The 18,642-nt window shown below is 32.0% G+C and overlaps 1 protein-coding gene across 1 annotated transcript; it reads right to left on the reverse strand.

Moving 5' to 3' along the window:
* Window positions 1-342: 342 nt before the first annotated feature.
* On the reverse strand, window positions 343-5,224 carry LOC149243823 (lipase-like PAD4). Its single transcript, XM_089367865.1, has 4 exons — window positions 4,933-5,224; window positions 2,978-3,287; window positions 2,109-2,846; window positions 343-1,425 (listed from the first exon to the last, which is right to left on the reverse strand). Exons 1-4 carry the CDS (start codon window positions 4,956-4,958, stop codon window positions 649-651), a joined length of 1,851 nt encoding a protein of 616 aa, XP_089223991.1. The 5' UTR covers window positions 4,959-5,224; the 3' UTR covers window positions 343-648.
* Window positions 5,225-18,642: the final 13,418 nt, after the last annotated feature.

Genomic DNA, 18,642 nt, shown 5'->3' on the forward strand with positions numbered 1-18,642 from the left:
GTATTTATCGATCATTTAATTATATAAATACACTGCTGCTAATAGATATAGAAACGAATACACTATGATGTGCTAATAAATATCAAGTATAGTTTATTTACAACCCTAACTTTCAATGCTCAGTTATCCTAAATCTGAAGATAAAATCACCACCCTATAAATGTACAACCATATGAATTTCATATTGCAGCTGTATAATCACATCCAGTGGACAAAATTTATTTTGTCTGAACAATACATGTCAAATGCATTTATCAAACATTGGGAAACATATTTATAAACATTAGGAACAGTAAATGCTGCGGCAGTCGTCCTTAATTGAATCGATTGTCCTTTTCTTGGAATATTTTGGAATCAACTGTAAAAAAAAATTTAATTCACTTCTGCGTATTCTCCAAATCAACAATCCAGCAAGTTGCAACCATAATGCTAATTTAAATAAACAACTGACTTGGAAGGAGGTCCTTCTCTAGAAAGACCAGAAACGAAATTGAAGGAAGTCCTTTACCTTTAAATTTAAGATCAAAATTTGCATCGCATAAACAAAACAAAGAAACTAATTGGAAGAAGATCCTCTGACAAAACCAACAACCTAATTGGAAGAAGATCCTGCTAGAAAAGAGCTTTTCCATTCAGATACCTGCAAATTCAGCCGTTTAACTTTTCCATTATCTCATATAAAGGAGAGCTCCAGTCAGGGGATTGATTTTTCTTATACCCTTTCCATTCATCCCACCAGATCATGAACGTGCTTCCTGCCGAGAAAACATCTGAAGAAATGCTCAGAGCGTTTTCCATCTTTGCCACATACTCTTCAAACTTTTCAAGATTTTTTAGGCTCTGGTGTTGGTGTTGGCCTTGTTTCAGATTTTCCAGGTCTTTCCAAGCCTCTTCTACATGCGCCCAAAAGCACGAGTCTGAAGTGAGGGATGCACGCATTGTGCGAGGTCTCCGCCCTTTCGAAATGCGAGTTCTTTCTTTCTCTTCCATCCATTTCTCAAGAACTATATGACGATTAGGTCTTCCATCTGAAAGATAGTTACCATTGCCGTTAAAGCGATAATAATGTGCAATATCCAGAGGCTCTACAAATCTTCTGTATGTGTTGCCAGCATTTATCCACTTATTTTGGGATTGGAAATCACTTGGCAATTCATGACCCTCCCATGCTTCAATAATGCCATCCCAAAATATCCCCAGATTTATCCTACGCCCATCAGCTTCTATATCCCTTTGATTGGATTGCTCCTTGAAGGTATCATAATATCCGATGCCACCCTGTTTCTCACAAATCTCTTTATACCACTCAAGCTCTGCCATAGTACTTTGCTTTGAGCTTAATTCAACAGCTAACTTATAAACAATCATGTTATACTTGTTTTCAATTTCTCCAGCTCTTCTGAGGGCAAGCTGTGCTTGATCATTCTGGGCAAAGTAATCCACAACATTTCAAGCAGCAATTAGCATGCTGACATGACATGAAGAAACTTAAATTCAAAAGTGCCCATACAACCTTTTTTATACTAAATTTTATAATATAATAATAATAATATTGTTAATGTTGTATGAGTTTTTTTGTTTGTGAAACAATGTATGGGATTTTTTTATTAATAAAATAAAGGATTATTTTTTATGTAATAATATAAATGTTAAAATTTTCACAGGTTTACATTTTTTAACTTATGATCTTTTAAAAAACACAAAATACATATAGTTAATCATTAAACCCACTAAAATTATTAACTTATAACTTTTAAAAAACATTAAACATATATAGTTAATTATTAAGCCCACTAAAACTATACAAATAACTAAAAAATTTACAAATCCAAATTGACATTACCTTTAATATATTCCAATCTTGATATATAAAAGAGAATCTTGATATATAAAACAGGAAAAATGTTTTACAGAAGCGTAAATACTCTGCTCTTCCGGACTTCACCATTAAACTAAGCGTAATATACTTATCTTCAATATATTTTACCAATATTTTTCAAAATATATTACCAGTATTTATCAATATAAAAACTAGATGAAAAACATAAACATTAGAGTTTCTGTCTCTGTTATTTAGATGTTATTTTAAGAAAAGTATTGAGTATTACCTGAGCTCCAACGCCAGTAGCTTCTAACTGCACTGAAATTCCCATGTCGTAAGATAATTCTGAATCAGGATTAAATGCAAATTTTCTCCCATTTTTGGAGTTTTCTATGACATGTTTCAAAACCGAAGCATACATTATATGCTCTGAAAAACAGTCCTCCACTGTAATATCCCAGGGCTTTTCATGGCTCTGCATTGTCAAATGAAGCATCTTCAAAACGGTGTCAGAATTCTCAATACAAGCTGCGCCACGGCTTGAGCAGAACATGTAAGTGCCAACAGGTCTATATGGGCTTCTCTGTGTGATCCTGTCCGACCACTTTTGAGAATCAAACACATAGCTTGGAGTATACTGCAGGACATTATTAAGAAGAATCCTGCAAGCGTCTTGAATAGAAGAATCTGGGACTTTGCCATCCCAATAGGGCAAAATAGCAGTCAAAGGCGCAGAAATTGCCTCAATCGGTGCAAGGAGCATCCGAGGAACAATGTCATGCTTGGAAACCACATGACAAAAGTTGCCTCCCCAATTCTCACGGCCAACTGCTTCAACAAGTCTTTCATCTCCGACCAGAGGGCAACCAAATGTGATACAAAAGGAAGAGATTTGCCTTATCCTCTTTTCCAGGAACCACAGTGTAGCCAAGGTTGCAACTGCCCCTCCCAAGGAATGACCCACAAATATAATGGGTTTGAGTTTTCTTTGTCTGGAGTCAGTAGAAGCCTGTAACTGATCGATCTGGAACACATCAACACAATGTTACTTTTCCCTTTGAATTTCAATAATTTCATCTATAATAACAGAAGTAAACCCTCTTGTTGTCAAATCGAGTTTACTTTTGACAGGTGCATTTAGATAAATCACTTTACCTTTGCTTGGAAATCTGTTTTCTCCATAATATCCAGGAACAACTTAAGAGCTCCCTGATGGACTTGGGCTGGTTTATCATCGTAACCCTTGAGGCAATTCGAGAATACCTGGTTGTTTGTTTCTATAGTCCCCTCTCCATCGATGAAACTTTCAACTCTGAGAAATGATGGGAAGGCAAGATATGTAACGCCTCCGTGCTCCTTCAGACTAAAACTCTCTGAATTATTTGCACGACCTGACTCTTCCCAAGCATTTAACAGTATTTCGCATGAAGCCAGAAAAGCTGCAGTCTCTTGACCAACAGTGAACCTACAACAGCATATGAGTAAATTAGCACCGTAAGGGAAACCGAGTACGGATCCCTCAAAATTTGGAATTCTGTGCATAAAATTTTGCACAATTTTATGAATCAGGAGATAGGGACGACATGACCAGATTCAACAAGAATAAATAATGCCTTCATTATCTGAGATGAAGATAAAAAATGTAACAATGAAAAACACTATATAAGATTACATATACAACCCGGACTTCTAAACAGGATAACTGAGGTGTTTATCACACTGAAACCACTTAACTTGCCAAATACGGCCGATCAAGAACCAGATTATTGCATCTGCCATTACTGGACAGGATTAACTCATAATACTAATACCAAAGCTGTCCTCCCCTGCCTACACCTCAGGAAGATTAATACCCATACTATTCAAGGGGAAAGCCTCCTAAAGCTTAGCGGGGGAAATGATGGACCTAGAGCCTGCAATTGATGAATGGGTAATTTACAATGAAAAAACACTATATAAGATTAAATATACAAACTGACCTTCTAAACTGGATAACTGAGGTGTCTATCACACTGAAATCACATAGCTTGCCAAAAACTACAGATCAACAACCAGATTATTGCATCTGTCATTACTGGACAGAATCAAACTCCCATTACTATACCACAGCTATCTTCCACAGCTATTCTCAGGAAGATTAATACCCATACTGTTCAAGGGAAAAGCCTCCTAAAATTGGCTGGTAAATGATGGGCCTAGAGCCTGCAAAAGATGGATAGGTAATTTAAAATGAAAAAACACTATATAAGATTACATATACAAACTGGGCTTCTAAACAGGATCACTGAGGTGTCTATCAAACTGAAACAACTTAGCTTGCCAAAAACTGCAGGTCAACAACCAGATTATTGCATCTGCGATTACTGGACAAGATCAAACTCCCATGACTAATACCACAAGTGTTCTCCCCTGCCTACACCTCAGGAAGATTAATACCCATACTGTTCAATTGGGAAAGCCTCCTAAAGCTTAGCTGGGAAATGATGGACCTAGAACCTGCAATAGATGGATGGGTAATTTATAATGAAAAAACAATATATGAAATTACAAATACAAACTGGGCTTCTAAACAGGAGAACTGAGGTGTCCATCACACTGAAACCACTTAGATTGCCAAAAACTGGAGATCAACAACCAGATTATTGCATCTGCCATTAGTGGACAGGATCAAACTCCCATTACTAATACTACAGCTGTCCTCCCATGCCTAGACCTCAGGAAGATTAATTCCCAGACTGTTCAAGGGGAAGCCCTCCCAAAGATTAGCTGGGAAATGATGGACCTAGAGGATGCAACAGATTGGATGGGTAATTTCCAATGACTGAGACCAACCTCAAAAAATTTCTATTTTAAAGATCACAAAAGTCCATTTTTTAATCCCAAAGTCACCCTAGACTTCTTTAAAAAATTCAATCTTCATATACCAAAAAGTTTCTCGCTGATTTATCAAAATGTAAAGAAGACAACCATATCCTCATAAGAAATTATGGAAAACAAAATCCCAATCTTCATATACCAAAAAGTTTTTCAGCTGATTTATCAAAATGTAAAGAAGACAACCATATCCTCATAAGAAATTATGGAAAACAAAATCCCAAGCTTATCCTTACAGTGGGGTAGATGAGTCTTCTTCCATGGTGAGAAATTGTTGCTTGCTTCGATTTGTTGCGCATTGGCGTTGGATTTAAGCGCTGAATGTTGCCCATATAATAATTCATCATGGGTACCGGTCGTTCCTTACGCGGAAAACAGGGAAAGACCCCAGAAAGAACAATAGAAGACTTTGAATGGGTATGCAGTGTGGAAACTGTCAAATACAATGATTTTCATCGCTCTGTTTAAGCGAAGCAATGTGAAAAGGTTGATTATCCACACTTGTCTGGTACCCATAGCAAAGGAGCCCGGAGAGCCGCGACGAATGAATTATATTTAATTTTTTTAAAGAAGTGCCCACGTTCTCAATTTCTGGGGGAAAAGGAAAAAGAATGGTCAGCGAGTTCCAAGAAAATGCAGTAAGATTGTGATTGATAGAGATTTCAAATATTTTGTTTAATTGGAAAATGCTTATTTCACCAAAGTAATGCTTGTGTCTCGAAACCTGTACTCGATTTTTTAGCGCGAAACAATTGTAAATTTATAATTATTAGAGGTGTGCTTTAAATAAATATACTAGTAATATTAACCTTAATAATAATGACCATGTTTGTTCTTCATCTTGACGCGGCAGCTCTTATTTGATTAAAGGATAGTAGTGACCTATTAGTAATATTACTAATATATTTATTATTGTGAAGAGATTATATATTACTCATATATTAGATTTTATATATATATATATAAATATTAATTAGTTTAGAGGAATAATTCAATAATTAAAATTTGAATTATTTCTCCAAATTAATTAAAAAAATAATTACTACACATTTTAATAATTAAATTTAGTAAATATTTAGTTTCAATATTTTTTAATTAAATAGGTTATATTCCACATAAATACTATAGGTAACATTATGGATTATCATAAACTTAGATATAAAAAACTAATTATAACTAAGTCAAATTTACCAAAACCACTCTAACATCTTAAACATATATAGTATGTGAACTAATATAATGAGAATTATCAAATTAAAAAAAATTAATTTTAATTTGACTTTAGTAATGACTATAACTAATGTGGATTAGTTATTCCACAAACAGATAAGATAGTCTTACATAACAAACTATTCTACAAATAAATAAAATAGTCTTACATGATAAATTAGATTGGCACTAAAGACAACTCTTATATCAAATTAGTATCTAACTTATTCTTAACACTAAAATTAAATTACTATCATTAATTTATATAAAATAAACCTATGAAGATATTAATTATAATTTATTATTATATTATTTTTCATAATAATATTATATATTGAAATTGAAAAAAAAGGTTCCAATCTTTTTTTATAAACAAGCTCAAAATACTAAGTATCAAACCAACATTATTAATGATTTTTTTATTATTTTTCCCTAATATAAAAATTTGGAAAGGAAAAAAAATCAAATTGTAGCATTTGAGTTTGATTGTGGCTTTGTAACTAATTATATGATTATATAATTAAATTGGGATTAATAAAGTAGATCATTTTTAATTATGATATGATATAATATATATTAATTATTATATATTAAATTAAATATTTATAAGTTTTGAGAATTAGTTTAATTGGATTTTTAATTAAAAAGTTATTGGTTTAATTGTCCAAATATTCTTAAGTCAAACTTTTCAGTTCGTAAAAAAATTTATAAAAAAATATAATATAATCTCTATATATATATATAAATAAATGAAAAATCGTTTTTAATTTAAAAAATTATAATAAACCTAATTGTGTAAAGATTTTTTATATAACGAATAATTAATAGTGTTATTTACTTTTAAATATATTGCGACAATGACTCTATTTTATATAACAATGGTCCTTATTTAAAAATATACGATGAACAATTACATTATTGTATTCTCATGTCAACTTTATCTTTTCATTATTTCAATTTATTATTTAATTATAATTATTGAAATTTATACATAATTGAATAAATAATGTTTAGTAAATCAATTTAATTATTAAATCAAGTTATAAAAAACATTGTGATTAATCATTTAATTATTTTACAATTTTTATTTTATATAGCATTATTATTACAATTTTAAATTTGACTAAAAAAACACAATATAATAATTTCTTAATATCACAAAATAAAAATGGTTGTGTATATATTTTCACCTCCCTTAGCACTTGTTATCTTGAAAAGTATAAAATATTAAATTATTATGATTTTGTGATTGTTAAATCTATTTTATTAAATAATTTTGATTTTGTTATTCATTTGATCTTTGTATTTTTTTTGAATTATTATTAATATGATATTTATAATATCATAATTAATTATAAAAAAAAAAAATCTGTATCAAATATTTCAAAACTTTATTCTGATAGGGTGGATAACCATGGAATGAGTGGCATAACCCCGTGTGGATGGGACACATGCGAAGGACATGAGTTGGACATAGAGAGGGAGGCAAGACAACTAACAACGTCAAAGGTTTAGAAACCTAGAGAAGGTAGAAACACTGTATAAACTTTGGATGGAAGTTTGGTTTGTTTGTCTATCATCTCAGTGTATGTGCGATAGTGTGGGTGGTGAAACTAACATAGAGTATACCAACATGTGCATCTCATTTGTTTGGTAAACCCGACCTTTGTCGTTATTGTTGGTTCGTGGCAATTGTAGAGTGTGCTTGTTTGGAAGCCCATCTGCATTGTGTAGGATCCTAGGGAATGGTTTTGTGGGTGTCTACAGTGCTTTTGGTTCATGTTGGCAGGTGATTATGCCTTACTGGTCAAGTTTGTAGGGACTTTTCAATGGCTAGCCCTTAGAAAGCCCAAAAGGGTTTTGGTAAGTTTCTTCTTGAGGACTTTGTTTGGAAGTGTATTCTAGTTTTGTTAGTGTTACTTGTGTATTATCTTTATTCTTCACCAGAGGAGCGTTGCTCTGTTGATAAAAATTAAGCCAGGGAAACATTGGTACTGGCTTCGTGGGTGTTGGGAGGTGGGAAATTGGCTTTCAGTTGGTCGTAGTGTTTTTCTCTGGGTAAAACCCCCTTTGGTTGTTAGTAGCACCAGTGCCCTAGAAGGGTGGGAGCCAAGTTGGGATTTTGAGCATGTAGCTTGGAAGTATGGGTTGGTTGGTTTTATAATTCCTTTGAATGTGTGCTGTGACCACGGGGTTTATTAGAGTAGGCCTATCACCCGATCAGTAGTTGTGTTCCTTTTCTAGTGCTTTGTTGTAAACACAAAGATGTTGAGACAATGAGGTCAAGCCCGGAGAGGGATGGGGCCTTGTGGCCAATGAGGGAGCAAAGATGGACATGCAAGAATAGTAAAGGATGAAGGGGTTGTGGGCACTGATTTGGTGGTGGAATTGGCTCAAGACTAGATTCTGTTGTCAAGTTGTGTAGACTAGCCACCATCCATGGAATCCCTAGACACTCAGATGTAGAACATAATGGTTGTTCTAGAGGAAATAAGACAATAGAGACACGATGACCATAATGAAGTCATCGCATTCATGAATGAATTGCAAAAAAACCAGTGGGATATTCTTGACTACTTGGCGTCTATGTGAAGGAGCCAGAGGTGCACCAACGACCACCTACATGATATGGAGGCGTGCCTAGCTCATTTGGAATTCCATGCCCATCGAGATCGTGGACCTCTTGTTTCTCCTTGTGTTGGTAATGCACAAGATTTCCCCCATGATCTATGACGACTGTTAGTTGTCTTCTTATTCTCTATGTTTTCTGGGCTATTTGGTCTTTCTGTTTTTTGTTATTATGTTTAGATTGACGATTTATCCTTAGTTTTTTCATCGCTCTCCTAGCCAATGAATCTAATGAGAGTGAGGGCGAGAAATCAATAATCTTCATATTTATCCAATGTAATATTTTGAAGAATTAATAGAAAATTTTAACCCAAAAAAAGTAAAGAAAAAAGAAAAAATAATAATAATTAATAATATAAAAAACCATCTTAATTTCAAATCTACAAAACAAATTAATAACCAAAATCTTAGTAGAAAGAAGAAAGGCATTTTTAATAGTTTAATTTCAGCTAAACAACTAGTTTTAAGCCTGGTACAAAGTGGAAGAGTATTCTATTTTGTATGGATCAAGAAACCAACACCCTCATTTTTTAAAATAAACATGACAAAAAAACATAAAACAAGTTGCATGATATTTTTTTCAATTAATTTTAAATTAAAATACCATTTTTCGCCATAATATTGTATCGATAGCTATGAGGTTTTTTTTTTTCTTTAAATTAAAATGTTACTTTCACATCATTTTCTTATAATTAAAAGTAATTTTAGTTATATATATATATATATATATATTTAAAAATGAAAAATCATTTTTAATTTAAAAAATTATAATAAACCTAATTGTGTAAAGATTTTTTATATAATGAATAATTAATAGTGTTCTTTACTTTAAAATATATTGTGAACAATTACTCTATTTTATTTAATAATGGTCCTTATTTTAAATTATACTATGAACAATTACATTATTGTATTCTCACGTCAACTCTATCCTTTCATTATCTCAATTTATTATTTAATTATAATTATTGAAATTCATATACATTTTTTTTAATTATTGAAATATATATATATATATATATATATATATATATTTATTTTGGAATTCATATACAATTTTTTTATTTGTGAATAAATAATGTTTAATAAATCAATTTAATTATTAAATAAGGCTATAAAAAAACATTGTGATTAATCATTTAATTATTTTACAATTTTTATTTTATACAGCATTATTATTACAATTTTAAATTTGACCCAAAAAACACAATATAATAATTTCTTAATATCACAAAATAAAAATGGTTGCGTATATATTTTCACTTCCCTTAGCACTTGCTATCTTGAAAAGTATAACATATTAAATTATTATGACTTTGTGATTGTTAAATCTATTTTATTAAATAATTTTGATTTTGTTATTCATTTGATTTTTGTATTTTTTTGAATTATTATTAATATGATATTTATAATATCACAATTAATTATAAAAAAAATAATATCAAATATTTCAAAACTATATTCCGATAGGGTGGATAACCATGGTATGAGTGGCATAACCCGGTGTGGATGGGACACATGCGAATGACATGAGTTGGACGTAGAGAGGAAGGTAAGACAACAAACAACGTCAAAGGTTTAGAAACCTAGAGAAGGTAGAAGCACTGTATAAACTTTGGATGGAATTTTGGTTTGTTTGTCTATCATCTCAGTGTATGTGCGATAGTGTGGGTGGTGAAACTAACATAGAGTATGCCAACATGTGCATGCTCATTTGTTTGGTAAACCCGAACTTTGTCGTTATTGTTGGTTGGCGGGAATTCTAGAGTTTGTTTGTTTGGAAGCCCATCCGCACTGTGCAGGATTTTGGGAAATGGTTTTGTGTGTTGGCAGAGGATGATGCATTACTGGTCAAGTTTGTAGGGACTTCTCAATGGCTAGCCCTTAGAAAGCCCAACAGGGTTTTGGTAAGTTTCTTCTTGAGGACCTTTGTTTGGAAGTGTATTCTAGTTTTTTTTGTGTGTTACTTGTGTCTAATCTTTATTCTTCACTAGAGGAGCCTTGCTCTATTGATAAAAATTAAGCCAAGGAAACATTAGCACTGGCTTCATGGGTGTTGGGAGGTGGGAAATTGGCTTTCAGTTGGTCGTAGTGTTTTTCTCTGGGTAAAACCCCCTCTGGTTGTTAGTAGCACCGGTGTCGTAGAAGGGTGGGAGCCAAGTTGGGATTTTGAGCATGTAGCTTGGAAGTATGGGTTGGTTGGTTTTATAATTCCTCTGAATGTGTGCTATGACCACGGGGTTTATTAGAGTAGGCCTATCACCCGATCAATAGTTGTGTTCATTTTCTAGTGCTTTGTTGTAAACACAGAGATGTTGAGACAGTGAGGTCAAGCCTAAAGAGGGATGGGGCCTTGTGGCTAATGAGGGAGCAGAGATGGACATGCAAGAATAGTAAAGGATGAAGGGGTTGTGGGTACTGATTTGGTGGTGGAATTGGCTCAAGACTAGATTCCATTGTCAAGTTGTGTAGACCAGCCACCATCCATGGAATCCCTAGACACCCATTATGTAGAACATAATGGTTGTTCTAGAGGAAATAAGGCAATAGAGACACGATGACCATAACGAAGTCATCGCATTCATGAACAAATTGCAACAAAACCAGTGGGATATTCTTGACTACTTGGCGTCTATGTGAAGGAGCCAGAGGCGCACCAACGACCACCTAGATAATATGGAGGCTTGCCTAGCTCATGTGGAATTCCATGCCCATCGGGATCCTAACCTCTTGTTGCTCCTTGTGCTGGTCATGCACCAGATTTCCCCCATGATCTATGATGACTGTTAGTTGTCTTCTTATTCTCTATGTTTTCTGGGTTATTTGGTCTTTCTGTTTTTTGTTATTATGTTTAGATTGACGATTTATCCTTAGTTTTTTCATCGCTCTCCTAGCCAACGAGTGTGATGAGAGTGAGGGCGAGAAAGCAATAATCTTCATATTTATCCAATGTAATATTTTGAAGAATTAATAGAAAATTTTAACCCAAAAAAAGAAAAGAAAAAAATAATAATAATTAATAATATAAAAAAAAAAACCATCTTACTTTCAAATATGCAAAACAAATTAATAACCAAAATCTTAGTAGAAAGAAGAAAGACATTTTTAATAGTTTAATTTGAGCTAAACAACTAATTTTAAGCCTAGTACAAAGTGGAAGAGTATTCTATTTTGTATGGATCAAGAAACCAACGCCCTCATTTTTTAAAATAAACATGAAAAAAAGCATAAAACAAGTTGCATGATATTTTTTTCAATTAATTTTAAATTAAAATCCCATTTTTCACCATAATATTGTATCGATAGCTATGAGGTTTCTTTTCTCTTTAAATTAAAATGTTACTTTCACATCATTATCTTATAATTAAAAATAATTTTAGTTATATATATATATATATATATATATGAAAAATCATTTTTAATTTAAAAAATTATAATAAACCTAATTGTGTAAAGATTTTTTATATAATGAAATATTTAATAGTGTTCTTTACTTTAAAATATATTTTGAACAATTACTCTATTTTATTTAATAATGGTCTTTATTTTAAAATATACTATGAACAATTACATTATTGTATTCTCAGGTCAACTTTATCCTTTCATTATCTCAATTTATTATTTAATTATAATTATTGAAATTTATATCCTTTCATTATCTCGATTTATTATTTAATTATAATTATTGAAATTTATATGCAATTTTTTTTAATTATTGAATTTTATATACAAATTTTTTTAATTATTGGAATTTATATACATTTTTTTTAATTATTGGAATTTATATACATTTTTTTTAATTATTGGAATTTATATACAATTTTTTTTAATTGTGAATAAATCATGTTTAATAAATAAATTTAATTATTAAATTAGGTTATAAAAAAACATTGTGATTAATCATTTAATTATTTTACAATTTTTATTTTATATAGCATTATTATTACAATTTTAAATTTGACAAAAAAACACAATATAATAATTTCTTAATATCACAAAATAAAAATGGTTGCATATATATTTTCACCTCCCTTAGCACTTGCTATCTTGAAAAGTATAACATATTAAATTATTATGATTTTGTGATTGTTAAATATATTTTATTAAATAATTTTGATTTTGTTATTCATTTGATCTTTGTATTTTTTTTGAATTATTATTAGTATGATATTTATAATATCATCATTAATTATAAAAAAAATCTATATCAAATATTTCAAAACTATATTCCGATAGGGTGGATAACCATGGTATGAGTGGCATAACCCGGTGTGGATGGGACACATGCGAAGGACATGAGTTGGACATAGAGAGGGAGGCAAGACAACTAACAACATCAAAGGTTTAGAAACTTAGAGAAGGTAGAAGCACTGTATAAACTTTGGATGGAAGTTTGGTTTGTTTGTGTGGATGGGACACATGCGAATGACATGAGTTGGACATAGAGAGTGAGGCAAGACAACTAACAACGTCAAAGGTTTAGAAACCTAGAGAAGGTAGAAGCACTGTATAAACTTTGGATGGAAGTTTGGTTTGTTTATCTATCATCTCAGTGTATGTGCGATAGTGTGGGTGGTGAAACTAACATAGAGTATGCCAACATGTGTATGCTCATTTGTTTGGTAAACCCGACCTTTGTCACTGTTGTTGGTTAGTGGGAATTGTAGAGTGTGCTTGTTTGGAGGCCCATCCGCAAACTGTAGGATCCTAGGGAACGGTTTTGTGGGTGTGTACAGTGCTTTTGGTTCATGTTGGCAGGGGATGATGCCTTACTGGTCAAGTTTGTAGGGACTTGTCAATGGCTAGCCCTTAGAAATCCCAACAGGGTTTTGGTAATTTTCTTCTTGAGGACCTTTGTTTGGAAGTGTATTCTAGTTTTGTTAGTGTTACTTGTGTCTTATCTTTATTCTTCACTAGAGGAGCGTTGCTCTGTTGATAAAAATTAAGCCAGGGAAACATTGACACTGGCTTCGTGGGTGTTGGGACGTGGGAAATTGGCTTTGAGTTGGTCGTAGTGTTTTTCTCTGGGTAAAACCCCCTCTGGTTGTTAGTAGCACCAGTGCCATAAGGGTGGGAGCCAAGTTTGGATTTTGAGCATGTAGCTTGGAAGTATGGGTTGGTTGGTTTTATAATTCCTCTGAATGTGTGCTGTGACCACGGGGCTTACTAGAGTAGGCCTATCACCTGATCAGTAGTTGTGTTCCTTTTCTAGTGGTTTGTTGTAAACACAGAGATGTTGAGATAGTGAGGTCAAGCCTAGAGAGGGATGGGGCCTTGTGGCTAATGAGGGAGCAGAGATGGAAATGCAAGAACAGTAAAGGATGAAGGGGTTGTGGGCACTGATTTGGTAGTGGAATTGGCTCAAGACTAGATTCCATTGTCAAGTTGTGTAGACCAGCCACCATCCATGGAATCCCTAGACACCCATATGTAGAACATAATGGTTGTTCTAGAGGAAATAAGATAAAGAGACATGATGACCATAACGAAGTCATCGCATTCATGAACGAATTGCAACAAAACCAGTGGGATATTCTTGACTATTGGCATCTATGTGAAGGAGCCAGAGGCGCACCAACGACCACCTAGATAATATGGAGGCATGCCTAGCTCATGTGGAATTCCATGCCCATCGGGATCCTATACCTCTTGTTGCTCCTTGTGCCGGTCATGCACCAAATTTCCCCCATGATCCATGATGACTGTTAGTTGTCTTCTTATTCTCTATGTTTTCTGGGTTATTTGGTCTTTCTGTTTTTTGTTATTATGTTTAGATTGACGATTTATCCTTAGTTTTTTCATCGCTCCCCTAGCCAACGAATCTGATGAGAGTGAGGGTGAGAAAGCAATAATATTCATATTTATCCAATGTAATATTTTGATGAATTAATAGAAAATTTTAATCCAAAAAAAGAAAAGAAAAGAAGGAAAAAAAATAATAATTAATAATATAAAAAACCCATCTTAATTTCAAATCTACAGAACAAATTAATAACCAAAATCTTAGTAGAAAGAAGAAAGACATTTTTAATAGTTTAATTTCAGCTAAACAACTAGTTTTAAGCCTCATACAAAGTGGAAGAGTATTCTATTTTGTATGGGTCAAGAAACCAACGCCCTCATTTTTTAAAATAAACATGAAAAAATACATAAAGTAAGTTGCATGATATTTTTTCAATTAATTTTAAATTAAAATCCCATTTTTCACGATAATATTGTATCGATAGCTATGAGGTTTTTTTTTTTTCTTTAAATTAAAATGTTACTTTCACATCATTTTTCTTAAAATTAAAATGTCACTTTCACATCATTTTCATCGTGTAGGTGTATATATAGATAATTAATTATATTTAGTTTATTTTATTTATAAACACAAATTTTACAATTATTTTAATTTTTAAAATGAATTTTGATTTAATTATTTATAATTATTAAATAGATAGTAATTTTTACATAATATTTTTAGTAATATTTAAAAATTGAATGTTTTTTTTTTTCCTTTTTAATTAGATATATATAAAAGTGTTAGATGAGTAATGGTTTTTGAGGCATGTGATATTAATAACTTATGATATTGGCTTATGTTATTGTAACGAAGGCTATTTACAAATTAAGAATCTTCATTTTATTAATAATAATTTATTAGATCTTTTATTATTAACAATAATTATTAAATTTAATAGTTTAACGTTATATATATATATATATATATATATATATATATATATATATATATATATATATATATATATATATATATATATTCAATGTTCTGACCATATCAACTTGCCTAGATCAGAATATTTGACAAGTTGATATATACTATATATATCTGAGAGTATATATCAACTTGTCTAGATAGCATCACTACAACAAATCCCTGTGATTAGCGTCCCTTTTTACTGCTTTTTTTGCATCTAGAGCCCATTTTTGGTGCTATTTGCATCCATTTATCAAATATGGTGCAAAATTTGACACAAAATTTACATCAAGTTTTGCACCAAATCTTACATCAAGTTTAGCACTAGGTATTGCAATAGGTTTTGCACCAAATTTTATGCCAAGTTTTGTGTCATCCTTTGCACCAGGTTTTGCATCAAGTTTGGCACCTAATTTTGTTTGACATACTTTTGCATCCTCATTTGCATCCACTTTTTGCACCTACACTTGCATCAACTTTTGCATCCTTTTTTGCATCCATTTTTGCATCCCTTTTGCACCAAGTTTTACATCGAGTTTTGTGTCTAGTTGTGCATATAATTTTGCATCTACTTTTGTTGCATCCACTTTTCCATCTTGTTTTCCATCCATATTTACATCCTATTTTGCATCTATCATTATGCCCACTATTGCATCTAATATTTTCGTGCCACAATTGGCGCCTAGTTTGGCACCTCCTTTTGCACCCACTTTTGATTATAATTTTGCATCCACGTTTGCATCCTCATTTGCGTCTAGGTTTTCATCAACTTCTATATCTATTTTTGCATCCCTTTTTGTATCCACTTTTGGATCAGGATTTGCACGGGTTTTGTGTCTTGTTTTGCATCCACTTTTGCATCGACTTCTATTGCATCCACTTTTGCATACAATTTTGCATCCACTATTGCATCCATTTTAAAGTCCACTTTTGCATACAATTTTGCATCCACTGTTGCACCCATTTTAAAGTCCACCTTTTGCATCCCTTTTTACATCTTCGTTTGCATCATAGTTTGATTCTTTTTTTGCATCTATCATTACATCCACTTTTGTTGTGCCACAATTTGCACCATGTTTTGCACTTACTGTTGTACCCACGTTTGCTTCCAATTTTGCATCCATGTTCACATCCTCTTTTGCATCAAATATTTTATTCAAATATTGCATCTCTTTTTGCATTAACTTTTGTGTCAGGTTTATGCATTGGGTTTTGCATCTTGTTTTGTATCTACTTTTGCATCTACTTCCATCGTATCCATTTTTTGCATCCAATTTTGTTTCGCATGTTGCATCAATGTTTGCTTCCACTTTTACATCCCTTTTTTCATCTTATTTTGCATATTTTTTGTCTATTGTTACATCCACTTTTGTTGCACCTACCATTGCAACCACATTTGCTTCCACTTTTGCATCCACATTTGCACCCTCTTTCGTGTTCAAGTTTGCATCGAATATTGTGTATGTTTTTGCATCCCCTATTACATCCACTTTTGTTGCATCCATTTTTGCATCTAATTTTGTGTCCATTGTTGCACCCATGTTTGTGTCCATATTTACATCCCTTTTTTCATCTTATTTTGTATCCATGTTTGTCTCTTTTTTGCATCTAAGTTTGTGTCATTTTCTACATCTGTTGTGCATCCACATTTGTTTCACCACAATTTGTACCAAGTTTTACACCTACACAATTATGATGATAAATACGATAGTGGTTACAATCACAATGATGATGATGGAAATGATTATGATGATGACGATGCTAATGACCTTGGATCTTCCCAATTTTTAAATGTTGTCATTTTCATAACCATAAGCATTATCTTTGGTGTCGTCATCCTTGTCATCATCATCATCATTATCATCATTTTCATCTAGGTCATCGTCAAAAACAATAATGGCATGAATGATGATGATGTCCATGATGACGATGACAACAATGATGATAGAAATTACATTAATGATGATGATGGGGATGATAAAAATGACAATGACGATGGTAACGGTGGTGATGATCATCATCATCGATCATCTCTCAAAAATAGAGTTGCTATTTCTCTTACGTATATCAATGTGTCCTAAACAACCCTTTTCTAGCACTGATCACATTTTTTGGGTTGATGATTCTTCTTACAACATCTATAATTATGAACAATTGCAAACAATGTCCATAATGATGGTGATGACGATGATGATGATGATGATGGAGCTAATGATGATAGCATGAATGGTGATTATGATGATAATGTAATGATGGCAATGACGATGACAAGGATGATGGTGATGATGATGACAATGATTATGATAATGAGAATGACCTTACAATCTTATGGATTCATGAACAATTACTAGTTTCAATACCATCTTTTGGATACGTATTACTATCATACTTTTTACATTTTCTGTCTCTCTTGAGGTATCTTACTATAATGGTGTTGTCAACACTAGAAAGATATCTTGTTGTAATGGTGGTTCTAATGTTAGCACCAACAAAGTTTTTGTTAAATTTTGGTCTAAAAAATCGACTTATGCAATTATTTTGACAATCTAGGTAAAAAAGTAAATAACATACAATTATTTTTACTGTAGTCCCATTGATTTTCATGAATTCACTAGTTTGAAGACCATCTTCTACATACATATTACTATTAAACTTTTTGCATTATATCCCTCTTATATCTTGTTGTAATGGCAATATTAGCACTAGAAAAATATCTTGTTGTAATGGTGATGTTAGGATTAGCACTAAAAAACCATTAAATTTTGGTATAAAAAAAAAGTTGATAATTTATTTATTTAATTATTTTTAAATTTTTGTTTTTGTTTTCTTTGTTTTTAATTCTATTTTTATGCAGTAATATTTTTTTGGTTGAATTTTGGTAGTAACTAGTTTTTGGTCGAATCATATGTATTCACCATGTTCTTTGTACTACAAGTCTAATTGTTGGGACAAAATTGAGATTTCAAATAAGTTGAAAAAAGCATATAAATGTAAGAATAGCGATGGCAACTATTTGTATTGTCCAACTGTTCAGGATATCATGTATAAAAATATTCAACATTTTTAGAAACAATGGATTAGAGGTGAGTCTGTAATTGTACATAATGTTTGGATGATACATAAAAACAAAGTTGGTTTCATTGATGTGCTTATGATCTACTTTGGATACGAAACCCTAGGTTTTGGAAGTATGCAAATAATTAATTTGGTTTACCTTTGATAACCAATGAAATTTTATTTCTTTTTCCTCATAAAACCAAGGAAGTGTTGGCATTATGATACATGTATGACACAAGCGTTTTCCTTGATGGCAACTCTCTCAGATGAAAGGTCACAGTATAGCAAGTAAACAACAAGAATGAAGAAAGAAATTTATACACAGGTTCACTATATACCAAGTCACCTATAC

This window comes from Pinus tabuliformis, chromosome 8 (genome assembly GCF_031772625.1).
Source record: "Pinus tabuliformis cultivar Carrire ecotype Pingquan chromosome 8, CPIR1, whole genome shotgun sequence".
In the NCBI taxonomy this organism is placed as follows: Eukaryota; Viridiplantae; Streptophyta; class Pinopsida; order Pinales; family Pinaceae; genus Pinus; species Pinus tabuliformis.